The following is a 14158-nucleotide window of genomic DNA, read 5'->3' on the forward strand; positions in this document are numbered from 1 at the left end:
TTTTCTGATGAAGGCTGAACCCACTGACCACCCCCAAACAATGTCAGAGGACCACAAAGCCCAGGAACTGAAGGGTCTCCACAGTGATAGGACCTGGAATTTTCTCCACTGGGAGAAACAGCTGCCAAACTCTGCAAGCTTTGTTTGTCAGTGGAAGGCGATCTGACAGCTTTGTAACAAAATACAGGGAATGTCTCTTCAGGGACCCATCAGACAAGACTAGAGGAAAGACATTGGGAAGAAGAGATGCCTTCTGTAGCATAGCTCTGCCCCATCTCTTCTGTCAGCTAGAATCCCGCAACACAAAACTTATTTTTCATGTCTCAGGAGTGTACTGTCTCTGTTTGCACCTTTGAAAGTCCTGCATAGTAGCACAAAGGGGATGGCACAAGGAGATTGTGGGAGATGAAAGAACTGTGCTATGGAAGGAAGAGATCCTCATTAGTGTTTCTTCCATCAATACTTTGGGGAGGAAAGAAAAAGAGAATTCAAAACCCCAACCCCCACACTAAATTTGCACTTGTTCTCTTAGATTGGCAGCCTAGAAGTTCATAAACTCAGAAGTACCTTGTTCTGGAGTAAACTGTTCTGAAAACAGTTTCCAATGCCTTCCCCAAGTTTGCTTTGCTGGTGGCAGCCCTTCGGCTCCGTGCTGGCACGTGTATGAAGCTCTCTGAACAAGTTTTGACCTTCCATTAGCCCCTCTGCCCATCAAGCCAGCTAATGACATGCTTCGTATTGCACAGAACACATACAATTGACAAGTTCATAGTGTTGTTTAAATATTAAACAGTCTAGACAGGCTTTTGAGTCTTACGCCACTATGACAAGGCTCAGACCACACCCATCTCTGAAATTGGGCTGCGGGATCATTTGCACAGTAAGACAGACAAAAAGACTTGTATACATTGCCATGCAACAGAATAGACCCCAAACCGCCAGCCCTAAGTGGAAAGTTTATTTCTAAGCACAATATATGGAAAAAACCAAACCAACAAACCCCACAGATATAGAAAACGTTGTAGCAAATCCCTGGTCAAGTAGGACTTCATGTCTGTCACTACCCTGCACCTCACAGCCGCTTAAAATGTCATGCAATGGAGGAGAGGGCACTTGGACGACACCCTCTGCTTCGGATCAAGGAGGATCTCCAAGCAGGAGAAGGCCGATGGAACTCCTGCTGAGTGATTCAGACTGTAACCAGCAAAAGGGCAGCGCTGCTCACCCCCACCACACGCCTCGTGACTACCGGTGGTAGACTTAGCACTTCAACAGGCTTTACCAACGTGGGTTCTCACAACATCCCTGTGAGGTAGGTACGTATTGTTATTCCCCCTTTGTGTGGAGGGGGGACTGAGCCAAACAGCCCAAGGCTACAGAGTCAGTGGCAGAGCTGGAGTGAGAGTATGCAGAGTCCTGTGTGCTCAGAGTACCAGATCACACCACTCTTTCACAGCAAGTTGTGCTTCTGACCTCATAAACTTTTAGCCATTAGCCAAATTAAAGGAATTTGACTTCTCCATACTAAATGAGTGGAGGGCAGGGAGGGAAACAACATCATGGGTTACAGTTGTCCTTTCATCTGCATATGCTTTCCCCTTCCCAAAACCACCATAATTACTCATCTCTTGGAATGGGGACAGCTTCCAGAACAGGTATAGGGGCGAAAGGCTGCTGTGTTTGCTTGCTTTGGCCAGGTTTCTCTCTACTGTGGATCAGAAGCAGTTCTTCCAGAGGCTGTTCGTTGCAACACTTTCCTTCTGGGGATAGCTACTTTCAGAGATGACTGGAACTGCCCCTTCCCTTTCCCTCTGCCCACCAACACCCTCTTCTCCTCTCCACCAAAAGCACTCTTTGGTAGATAGTAAATCTGGTCAGATAAAGGTACAGTGGCCTCAGAAACCATGTTTCACATGGGTCCTCAGTAAGTCAGCTTTTTTGAATGGTGTTTCACCTCCCACACTCTCTGCCACAGAAGTACCTGTTCTGTTGCATCCTGATATTTAAAGGGACACTGTCAAGTAATTGAGGTGAAAAATATGGCCTTGCCTTAAGATGCTAACCTCCATCTTCAACGTTGCAGAATGGCTGGTGCGCTCAAACCCAGGGGCTGAAGTCTGACACCTTCTCTGGTCCAGAAACACCTGACCTATGACAGCCTGGGTGCCAAAGGAGCTGGTAGCCCATGTTTGCCCTGTCTCCAATAGAAGCTGTGAGAGGTGCTGGTATGATATGGAGGGCAGCTGAATGCAGCCATCGTGCAACGTTGCTCGGCACTGCTGCTAAATGGATGCAGTTTGGCTGAAGTGCTTATCTTGATTTTGGGGGGAGCTGGGTTCAGGCTTGATCACCACAGGTTCATTGTTTTAGGACTGCTGAGCTGTTGCTCCTCAATTAGCTAATCTCTGTGTTTTTAAGGTTCTTGCTCTTATGCTTTCTTCATGGCAGATGCAAAATAGCTAAACACCACAGAGTTGGGACATACCCTCCACAGAGCCAGGACATTCAGCAGGAAATCAGCAATATGGATTTCCTCCTGTTGCAGAAGAAAGGTGGGGGGGAGAGGGATAGGGATGATGAAAGGAATGGAGTGAGTGGAGAGAACCATACGTGCCCAAATGGAAAAGGACAAAATCGGTAGGGAAAGAAATTTTATTTTCAAGCTTGTAAGAGAATATTACAAACAATGGAGAGTAAAAAAAGCCCAAACCCTAAAAACTATTAAAAAGTACTTGACAGTGTCCCTTTAATATCCACAAATGATTCAGCCATTGTGCATTAAAAGAGAATGTTCCTGAAGAGCAACCGGTACCTTCGAGGATATATCCCAGAGAAGGAGACTTATTAGAAGTGTTACACAGTCAATCAGCAACTGTGCTCCCTCTTCAGACTAACTCTCTTTTGGATGATTGAATGGAATAGACTCTGTAATAAACTAACAGACTGGATGTGAAAGGATCAGCCTACAAGACTGAGTGAGACTGTTGCAAATTGAGCAGCAGGGATACAGACACCAAAAAAAAAAGTACATCTCTAATGCATGAGTGTCTGAATTGGCAAGGGAGCAGACACCCACAGAGGATGGGTCATCTTCTTGTGACTGGAGTAAAATGGAAGGAAATTAACCTGGAATGTCTGCATGGAAAATGATGTGTGTGAGTGGCAAGATTTGGATGCTGGATTTGGGGTTATGAAGGCATGAATCACACCAGTACTTGTGCTTGAAACACCTGCGGAACGTTTGTACAAAATTTGCCAAAAATGCCTATACGTCGAATAAAGGTCATGGAGCACCCTCCCCCCTCCCAGTTCTACCCTTACAAACCCCTCGTCAGGAACATTATGAAAAAAAAAAGGATTTTTGGTGAAATTTGCGTATGTCTGGATTTTTTTAAGATTTTTTTTGGTGAGATGTTTCAATCTCTCCTTCTGTAAATAAATACTGAAAAATCCCCAGCCATTTAACTTCAGGTACCCCATGGTAAATCAAACAAAGCTCCAGTGACTAATGAAACAAAACAACTCATAGCCCTGGTTAATCACAGTCTGGAAAATAAAAACACTCCAAATATTTCGTTCCCTTCCATGTTTTTATAAATCTCACACTATGTGTGTGTGTTTGTGTGCTCGTGCGTGTGTGTACGGGGGGTGTGTACAGAGCGTTACCTATTCCAGGTAATAGAATTTGTAAGACATGCTAAACCGTCTGTTCCTCTGCTTCCCCAGAACTCTGCCTACTCAGTTTGTAGTCTGTATTGCACTTGTTTTGTTGTTTTTTTTATGATTTGTGTTGTTGTTTTTTTTCTTTTTTTTCTTTTTTTTTTTTTTTAAACAGGCTGGAAAACATTAACCTCTTTAGCATGAGTGTGCAGCTCTCCCTCCACCTGCTTTTTTCCTCAGCTGGCCAGGTGCCGCCTCTTATATCTTGTGCAGTTACTGAAAAATTAAAAGGAGAGGAGGAAAAAAAAGAGAAAAAAGAAAAGGAAAGAGAAAGAAAAAGGCACACCATGCTCCTCTGCTTTATGAGTTCTTTGTCTCCTCCGCTTCATGTTAAGGCCTCCTGAATTCCTCGGCTCAGACCGTCGTGACCCTCATGACGAGCTCTCTGTTACTACTAGACTGACTCCTCTGTTCGTGAGGCCTCAGGTGGCTGAGTATATGCAGGATGGTATAAGCACAGTGGTGGTCAGAGAGGGTGCCTGTGGCATGGCCGGCAGCCCGTGCCCCGCTGTCGGCTGGAGCGGAGTTAGTGGCTGTACCACCAGTGGAGGACGAGTGGGTGGTTTGGGAGGAGGGGCGCTGATTTGTCCTGGTCCCTGTTTTTTGCTCCTCCATGTCCTTTGTTTTGTCATAGTTCAGCACTTTCCACTGCTGATTGACCGCCTGCCACCGTTTAAAAATCCGGTAAACCGAGGGCCCTTCGTGTATTATTAGACCTGGAGGGAAGTGGGAAAGAAATAAACATAAAACAGAAACAAAACTTTAGAAAGAACCACAAACCTACCCCAGCATTCCCCAGCTAGCTGGTTAATCTCAGCTCTCCCTCAGCCAGTGTTTACTCCATATAAATCCTGTATTTTAATTACCGACAGTCAGAACACTGGTTCTCCTCCTCTCCTGGATCCCTTTTCCCCCTGAATTAAAAGGATTACAGTTTTATCTCAGCCATCTATAAAAGGATCGTAAATGCAGCACAGTGAGTTATGCTCTTACAGCAACAGAGTATCTGTTTACCAATAAATGCCTGAGGTTCCTCAGTCGCTGGACTAATTTTTCATGATGCATAGGCATGATTCACTGAGCTAACGGGGTGTGTTTGGAGGGGGTGTAACTGGATCTGATGTTCCAGTGACAGCTGCTGCTCCAGCACCATGTGTGTGCACAGCCCGTGTCTCTCCCCACACACACAGCAGCAGAGCAGACACACATGTGCAGGCCAGAGGCAGCAATCAAGCCAAAAAAAAGGGTCTGTCTATTCCCGTAAGTGGTTTGTTATCCAAGGCAAAGTTTTGCTCATTTGCAGAGCAGGTACCTCACTGGACGTCATTGCTTCGTCTCAAGGGGGAACTCAGCACGCTTGACAGAAAGGGCAGATGAGCTCACACAGTGTGTGCTCACAGTGTGTGCACTGAGTGTGTCCTGCTGCCCACCTGCATTCACCAGAGCTGATGTCTGGGGGTGGCACTGGGCTGCATGACACCTGACTTCTAATGGTCTCCACATTCAAAAAAGAATGAGCAGCTCAGGCCCTTCCACCCAGCGGTTATCTCATCTCCCAGCTGTCTCCATCATCCTCCACAACCTTTCCAGATGAATAAGGACTTAAATAATTGTAGTTGTTTAGATGATGACAGTACTTGAGTATTAAGTTCTGTTATTATTAAGTTGCCAGGCTCTGGCTAGACCCTTAGGAAGCACTAGGTCCAGCAGTGGCTGCAACACAGAGGTGTTCTTCTCCACTCGGGCTGGAGGAAGCTGCAACATCTCATGTAGATTAGCTGGCACGCTGTAATTTATCCCACAGGCTTTGCTAGACAATGGGATTTATGCGGAATGAGGGGGGTCTGAGTCTCCTTGTTTTGCAGCCATCTGTCTCTTAGGAAAGTGCCTTTTTACTCCATGCAGCTAAAGCCAGACCAGCAGGCAGGACTGGGTGAGTTAGCACATGGACAGCTTCATTGTTCTTAATGACTATGGCTTCACCATTCTCAATCAGGATCAAGATTATCGAAAACATTTCTAGGAAGAATAGCTCTCTTACCTGCCTGTTGCAAGTGTAAAAGTACAAGAACAAAAGACCCACAAGAAATAAGAATCAAAATCATGCCTAAACAAAGGGGCTGACTTGACCAACAATGTGTGGAGAGATGATAGTCACCACAGAATAAAGTGGTTTATGGCTATTCCCAATGAATCAAATGCTACAGCTTTAGCCACCACCTGTCTTTTCTGGATTGTTCTAGTTTTTGATGGCAGATAATACTGGAGTAAACCCGTGCTACATCAAAAAAACCCCAAATACCTGAAGGTCATCTTACCCTTAGGGCTGATCTCCCCATTACTCACTGATGGGATGCAGCCACCCCATTTCTCAGGGTCTGCATCTGATGTTAGAGAGTTTAAATCACTGCTTCAATACAGACTGAGTTTCTAGCCTGCCTGGTTTTAAGCATAACTAGGAGCCCTGCTGACTGGATCGTAGATTAGCTTCAGGGGGACTCTCACATTCATTGAAATGGGGTGCCAAGCCTGCTTCCTGGCTGTAGAAGTAATTACATTGGATAGTTTAAGTATGCAGATCTGACTGTTTTGGGACAGGGAATGGCATAGTATGAGAGAGCTCTACTCTCTGGTTCCCATAGACCGTTGAGATTACACAGCTGTAATCCTGCAGTGGTGCTGGCTTTTCATAACCAAACACTATGACATCATAATAGAAAAACGTGGTTTTTCCCCCCTGCTTTGAAACATGGTTGAGAATTCTGACGTGGTCTGATCAAAGCATCAACAATAAAACGCAGGACTTAGGGAAAGCCTGCAGATCCAGCCAAGGAGATGGAGCTTTGAAGCAGGCCTGAAGTGGATCAGCCCACGACAAGGGACATTAGACATATATTTAAATGAGCTGTCTGATCTGTAATGAATGAAATTTCACTCTGATCAATGAGAGAGCCAGTGTTTCTCAGAGGCCACCTTAAGCCTGGGATAAAAGAGTTGAAATCAAATGCTTTCTCTTTGGCTGTAGAACATTCTTCATAGAATCAAATCCATTCTACGAAGTATTAAACACTGAGCCAGGATTGTAAATCTATTCTTAATTACCTTATCACAAATATTTAATGCGCAGCCTGATTCAAGAGGGCTGTTTATAAAATTCTTGTTTGTTTGCCTTCTAATTATAAATGTTTATGATCTTATGCAATTAACTGTGTGATGCTGATGGATGGGTTGCTGAGTCAACTGAGCACCTGCTTTCTTAGATAATTCTGGTTTCCAAATATTTATAAAAGTACAAAATAACTTGTTTTCGTCTGTATTTACTGGGCTCTAAATTACTTATCGATTTCCCAGTGTCAAGCTCAGGAAGCTGTGAAATTAAGAAGAAACCAAGTGGAGGGGTGGGCAGGGAGGCGGAAGTAACAGTGATTCATTTGCAAGAGTAAATGCCAAGAGTAAGCAAGAGTCTTCCCCTTTATATCAAGCTGCAGGATGCTTAATGCTCCCATTGAAACAAATTTTGTCTGCCTTAGATAAATAAGGACTGGAATTTCTAGATTCAGCTCTGTGAATCCCCTAACAAAAAAACCCCTCCCTCAAAGATCATTCTTGTTGACAGAGGTGAAACTTTCAAGTTTAAGGCCAGAGTTCAGTGGGAAATCCTTCAGGAAGAACTGTATTCAACTTGACGTGTCCAGCTAAAGCCAATTATTCCATAAGTCAAATCCTCTGTGTGGGTGTGTAAGATTGCAGGTTGGTGTGAACTTCTCTGTGCAATTCTCTCTTTTCAACACATAGAGAGTTTAAGATGGATTCTGGTAGTGTCCTGGTCCTTTTACACTCCTTCCCAGTTTACCTCACCCTCTTCTGTTTCACAAAATCTGTTCTCAATTGATCCTCTGTGAAAATCATCCTCTTCAGAAGGAAAATCTCTGTAAATTTTACACGGAACTTGTTGGTCCAGACTGTTGCCTGTTTTATGAAATCCCTAGTTCGTGGTGCTGGTGAAATAAAACTCCCATGGAATGTGGACACTGATGATGTGCTGTTCTCATTCCCATTTTCTTGTGTAGAGACCTGGCTGGACCAGCATTGGACAAAATTCCTTGAGCTGAAAGTTGTAGAAAGCTGGAATTCCTTGGTTTAGAAGGGATTGGATCAGCATTGGATCAGCAGACTTGTGACAAAACTGATCAAGAGAAATGGCAGATGTAACAGGGACAACTGTGTTTATGTCTCTGGGTAAGGAAGGGGGAATCAGCTGGTGTACCATCAACTGTGAGGTTAAACGGGGGGTTGTGAACCTCCAATCTAAGGCAATTTTGGAGCAGCAGTTTCCCAGAAATGACAAGCAGTGACCTCCTAAACATGGTCAGACTCTGACACCAAGTTATCTTTTCAGCAGGACTTTCAGTCTCTAATTAAAACTTTCTTCTTATTCCAACACTTACCATGCACTTTCCTGAAAGAAATAGGTAAATTCTTGGGAAAGGAACTGTTTCACCTCTTCGCCCATAAAAAACCCACCAAAACAGGGCTTCTGCTGACAGTGGGTGGTACATCATCCCTGCACTGACACTCTTATTATCTACTGGAGGAAAAATCAGAGTCCATTCCAGCCAGTTGCCTTCTCAAAAAGGCCCTGTCTTGCCACCTGAGTTGTCACCTCTTGTTTCCACCTTCAGCAGCACTTTGCTCTTTTGTTTTCCTTTCCAAATGCAGTTTCATCTCAGCCAGACAGCTGCCATGCTTTAGCCTGTTTCTGTTGCTTTCATTACTGGGTGTCAGGGGAAGATTATGGCAGCTGTGATCAAAGCTTAATGTTTGCATCCACAGCAGTGGTGACTCAGGCCAAGGTAAACCAAGCTTTCTGTGAGACAACACTTCTCGTTGCCAGCTTTTCTCTCTACTGACATCATACACAAACACTTCCCTCCCTTTCTGCGAATTCTTTAATCTTTTGTGACAATCTCAAGTTTCTCCACTTTTGTTTCCAAAACTCCAGCAGCTCAGCCCTCACTTATCTCTTTGCCTTAATCTCATCCTATTTGCTCCATCCTTAGTCGCCTTTTATCTTGACCTAAGAGCAGGAAAGTGGCTCATGATAAACCAGGAAAAGAGAGCCAGAGGGATCTGTTGCAGGAAATACGGGCAGGGAAAGGGATACCTAGTATCTGGCATTCCCCAACATCGTGACCAGGTGAGTTCCAGCATGACATGTTCTTTAAACAACCTAGCATACAATCCTCCTGTGGGTGATAATCAAGGCTATAGAGCTGTGCTCTTCAGGAAACGGGGAAGAGGGTGAACCAAGGAGTGGGGAGAGATAGTTTCATAATTGAAAATAATGTCATGGCACCAATGGGACTCTCACTTGGGCTGATTTGGGAGGAGAGGTGTGAACCTCAGAGCTGGCCAGGTTGGGAATGAGGTAATGTCCTTCTTCTCCTCATTCCTGTTCATCACCTCCAGAACCTCTTCATTTCATCCCCCTTTTTTCTTCATGTGAACTCCCCAGGAGGGTGCAGTCCCTAGACCACAGAGGTGCAGAATCTACACTGTACACACCACCTGCCTTTTGATTCCCTGATGAAATAAATTGATATGTCACAGAATTCCTGTCTTCAGCAATGTGACTGCCTGGTCCAGCTTGTGTTTGCACTTCTCTTTATTCGATTACATCTTGTTGGTTCCTCCAATTTGCCAGAATCATTTAAAATTTCAAATGCTGATCTGATCCTCCAAAGTGCTTGCAGCCTTTCCAATCTTGGTGTCATATGTGAATTTTATAACAACACTTCCTATTTAATTATCTAAGTCATTAATAAAAATATTGAAGAGAGCAGAGTACAAAACAGTCTCTACTTGAAATGGGTTCCCAGTTTACAGTACACCACTGACAGCTACTGAAAAAGCAGTTTTTCCACTGGCTGTATACCTGCACTATAATTATGTAATCTAGAGCACATTTCTCTTGTTTATTTAGGAGAATCTAAAGGCAAGGAATCAAGAGCATTGCCCAAATCACAGCATAACAACCTAACTGCTTTCTCTTTAGCCACTAGTACAATGATCCTTCCAAATCACAAATGGTTATACCCTCATGCTCATCAGTTGGTTAGCTAAAAAAATATTCCACTATCTTTCTGTGAATCAGTTAAGCTGATTTGCCCTTCATTTCCTTCATCCTCAGTTCCTACTTTCTTTAATGATAGAGGTTATATTTAAAGATAGGTACTCTGCTTGCATTTCCCCAGCTGCCTGGCACCTCCTGCATCCTCCCCAAGTTCCTGATGATGAAATGCTCATGGGTCAGAGACTGTTCCTGCAGCTTCCTCTGAAGTTCATTAGGACACGCTGACAATGACAGAGCTAACTCATTTGAGGCTGTTCTCTTCTGATTCTGCCCTGGGCTTCCTTCTCCGCATTAAAATTATTTTAGCTAAGTTTTCAGGACTGAAACAAAGGCAACATTTAACTCGTTGGCCCTCTGTGTATCAAATATTACTTGAGCTCTTAGACTTGCCTTGTTCGTCTTCTTTACATATGCTTATGGACTCATTTCTTTTTGCCTTTTGTATTCCTGGATGGTCATCTTGGGGTTCAACCCTGATAGCTGCCCATGCCTGTGTGATTTCTAGAGACTTTTCATTAGTTGAAGGTTATTCTTTCTACCTTTTGTGTGATTGCAGCTTCTGATTTTGGGTCCTCAAAGAGTTCCTGATTTAGCTTCAGTGCTCTCTTCCCACGCTTCTGAGCTTCCCCCTGCACAGGCACAGTTTGCTGTTGTGCCTTCAGTATCATCCTTTTGGCAGCTGTGAGCTGTTCACAGCTCTTTTATCCTTCAAGTTCTCTTCCCAAGAGACGCTCCCTGCTCTGGTCCCCTGAGGCTGCTGCCACTGTTTTTCTGGAGTCCATTATCCTCACATCTTACTTTTCTTCAGCTCAGGAATGCTTTCATCAAACAGTCACTTTCCATACAAACTACTGCTACATTCAGATTTTCAGGGATTTTTTGCTTTCTGGTGAAATCGAAGAGGAAGTATAGACTCCTTCATAACTGCCATCTCCACTTTCCAAAACATAAATTTTGTCCCCAGAATGTTTCAAGAGCTTAGTGGACAGTCTACCCTGCATATAGGAGTAGTTCATAGCGAATGACTTAGAACCTCTGGTGCTGTCTTTTAGACATTTCTGGCAGTTGCAAGACGCTTGACCAGTGGTCACAAGACATCTAGCAAAGATTTGCTCTGAATAACACTTGAACTGTACTAGAGGGTGAGCAAACTTAGCAACTGCCAGCATTGAATGAGAGACAGTATAAACTGAAAATGTATTCATAATGATCAGAGCTAAAATGAATGCTTAACATATGGAAAAATAATTAGCTGATTATAATCAGGCATCTTCTTATCAATCATTTTCAATGCACATTTTTTTAGTATCTTAAGAACTGATTATGTATGAATCTGGACTGTATTTTGTCTTGGCAGAACTGGGATGTCTGCATGGCTGGACTCTGTTAGAGTGCTGTTGATCACTGGATGGCATGTGCCATTATGGAATCCATGGGTCTGGGGAAGATAAAACACACCTTTTGCTCTCTGAGTGCCTTCACCGTAACAAGATTTCACTGTCACAGGGCTTTTGCAGCATGTGTGTGCCATGCTTGGATCTCCTAAGGCCACAGGGGCCACAACTCCATTGGGTCACTACAGCACAAACAGGCCGGTCCACAACCTTCAATTGATGACTAACCAGAAAACCTTGTGTTTATTACAGCTTATCTCCTCTTGTTCAAGGGCAGCTGTTCCTCAAAGCTTCCTCAGCCCCTGGTGGGCCAGGACCCCCCAGAAATGCAGAAAGAGCCCTTCTCCCTCCCTGCTTCCTCCGCTCCATCTGGCAGAGCCATGGGAGCAGCAGGTCCCATCTGGGCGGGTGATTACGCTGTGTCCCTGCAGCTCTCTGCAGCCATTAACACCCACCCCCAGACTCAGCAGGAGTCCTGCTTGGTGGGAGATGGATCCAGCATGCCGGCATCTCAGAGAATCCCCACAGTTGCTGCTCCACCAGGCGAGTGATCATGGAGCAGAGCGTGGGGGGCTGGGGAGAGGAGGCAGCTCCTTTAGTACTGCTGGCAGTGCTTGGTGTGGCAGCTGGCAGCATCTCTCCCCCAGGCAGCACGGTGATTTTGCAGGATGCTGCTGAGCTATGTGGCAAGGAACAATTGCCAGGTCGTGATGCTGCAGCACGTCATGAGTTCATGTAACACAAGTATGCAGCAGTGATTCCTGTGTGCACAGAATGCTATGGGCTCCTCTTGGAAGCAGGACCAGTTCATCCCACAGACATGGCATTTGTAGCTGTGGGAGGACGAAGGCTTTATCCAGCAGGATGAATTGAGCTGACAGGTAGGACTGCCTGTCATGGGGCTTGTGGAGCTTGTGGGAGCTGGGGACAGCATGTTGTAGAAGCATTTGGGGAGCTTTTATGGCTGCAAGGTAGATGCATCTTCTCTGCGAGCTGCTGCCTCCATCCCAGGGCAAACATCCTCAGCCATGTCCCCTGCCGACTCATGTACTCCTCTGCAACACACTGACTGGGCCCTGTAGGGCTGAGCTGGTAAGACCCAAAATGAGGAAAGTCTGGCAAAATTAAGGATCTGACAGGAGATGTCCAGTGGACAGGAAATTACTTTTCATTCAGCACTCCCACATGGTTTGTTTGCAATGGGACATTAGCACTGCCTGTCTGCAGGATGCTGTCTGTGACAGAGGAGCTGAGGTGACCCCAGCAGCTGCACACAGCAACACCCTTGCTCTAGAGATGCCACAATACTTCCAGCTGTAAGCACATGAAATATCAACCACCACTAATTTCTCCTGCGCTGCCCAGACTAGTACTTTTACTCCTTGCCTCAAAACTGCGACAAAAACCACTAAAAAACCAAAAGAAGAAATAACAGTGAAAATACATAAAATGAAACCCTAAGAAATCCTTGCTCGGGCAACAGATAAAACGTAAACTGAAGTACTCCCGTAAACCCAGCTGGCTGTGGACAGCTACAGCAAAATGGATGTTGTGCCCTTAAGGGCTCTTGTACTCCCATGGTATTTAATTCACAGTGCATGATAAAGCAGAGGATTAAAGGGCAGTCTCTAGTTATGCAGGGAGCAATAAATGAGATTCTTCTTGGAAAAAGCAAATAAATAAATAGAGATCGGAGCTCCACCAGCAGAAGCCTTGCTTCTGAATCATGCCTTTCCAGCAGCATTCCCCACTTGTGAGTCTACCTGTAACTGTGCCAGGAAAGGAGGGACAGGGCTTGGAGGCAGTACTAACACACCCTCTTGCTCTCTTAAATTTCCCCCTCCTTATTTTGTAGCTAGGATTGTATAGATCCTCTTGGAGCCTTTTTTCATCAAATTTGAAACGGAGATCACAGCAACACCCCACATCTTGAAAAGGCTTTGTGTACAACAGGTGAAAGACGCTCATTGTGTGCATGACAGATACTCCAAGGTCTTTAAAAGAAGGGAGTAAATAATCATTTCAAGCTAGATTGAACAGAGCACTGGCTAAATGCACACCCTCATCTCTGGGTGATTTTATGGGTCTTTTCTACCTTTAGGTTTCCAGATATAAGTCTATGGAGTTGAATACTCATGGCGAAAAGGGAAAAAGCATGTGGCTTCCATTTCACAGTGCTTATACGAAGATAGTCATTGCTTCAGGTCTGCATTCTGAACCTTGCTATACCATAGCTAATGTTACTTTGACCAAAACACTGCCTGTGCAGTCATGCTGGATCCTCAGCCATTCCCATGACACTTCTTTAAAGGCAAAGCTGGACAACAGCCCTGTTCTGTGTAGGGTTTGGGAATCTGTCTTCACGCTTGCTTGGAGTGAGATCTGAAAAAGTCACACTGTTCCCCAGAATGGAATAATACACATGTATTTTCAGACAGGTGAAAATGTTTCATTTGGACTTGAATTTTTTTAAAATGTTGTATTCCAAAATCTGACACTGAATTTAAAATACTCAGCATGAGCAGTCGTCTCTAAATGCTAAATCAAAATGCTTTATTCAATAATGATCAAAACATGACATTTGCTTATTGAAGGTAGAATTAGTGCCTCCCTCTCTGCTTTTATTAGCAAATGCAATTCTGTAGGGAAAAATGAGAATAGTTTCACATTTTTTCATTTTCTAAGGGATGCAGGTCCTGTCTGAGCCCAGTTCCTCCATCCTGTTCCAGCCACCTCACTGCTCTTCCCCTAAGAGGATTAGGAACCAGTTAGGAGAAACACAAAGGTGAGCACGGATCACCCTTAACATCCCTCAGGGAAATGTAGGGCACACAGGCTAAGTTAATGGACCTGAGAGTGCCTCTGAAGTCACAGGTCAGCATGTGCATTGTGATTTTTTCTACTCCCTCAT

The 14158-nt window shown here is 44.6% G+C and overlaps 1 protein-coding gene across 4 annotated transcripts in view; it reads right to left on the reverse strand.

Moving 5' to 3' along the window:
• Nucleotides 1-761: 761 nt before the first annotated feature.
• MARCHF4 (membrane associated ring-CH-type finger 4) overlaps nucleotides 762-14158 on the reverse strand; it is a 102171-nt gene continuing 88774 nt past the window's right edge. For all 4 annotated transcript variants that reach the window (XM_027734793.2, XM_027734792.2, XM_027734794.2 and 1 more), the window contains one exon: nucleotides 762-4436. In XM_027734793.2, coding sequence (XP_027590594.1) covers nucleotides 4075-4436 — 362 coding nt within the window. In that variant the 3' untranslated portion in view covers nucleotides 762-4074. The remainder of the gene's footprint in view (nucleotides 4437-14158) is intronic.

Source organism: Pipra filicauda, unplaced genomic scaffold (genome assembly GCF_003945595.2).
Source record: "Pipra filicauda isolate LSUMZ 115617 unplaced genomic scaffold, ASM394559v2 scaffold218_size1660888_pilon, whole genome shotgun sequence".
NCBI classification, from domain to species: domain Eukaryota; kingdom Metazoa; phylum Chordata; class Aves; order Passeriformes; family Pipridae; genus Pipra; species Pipra filicauda.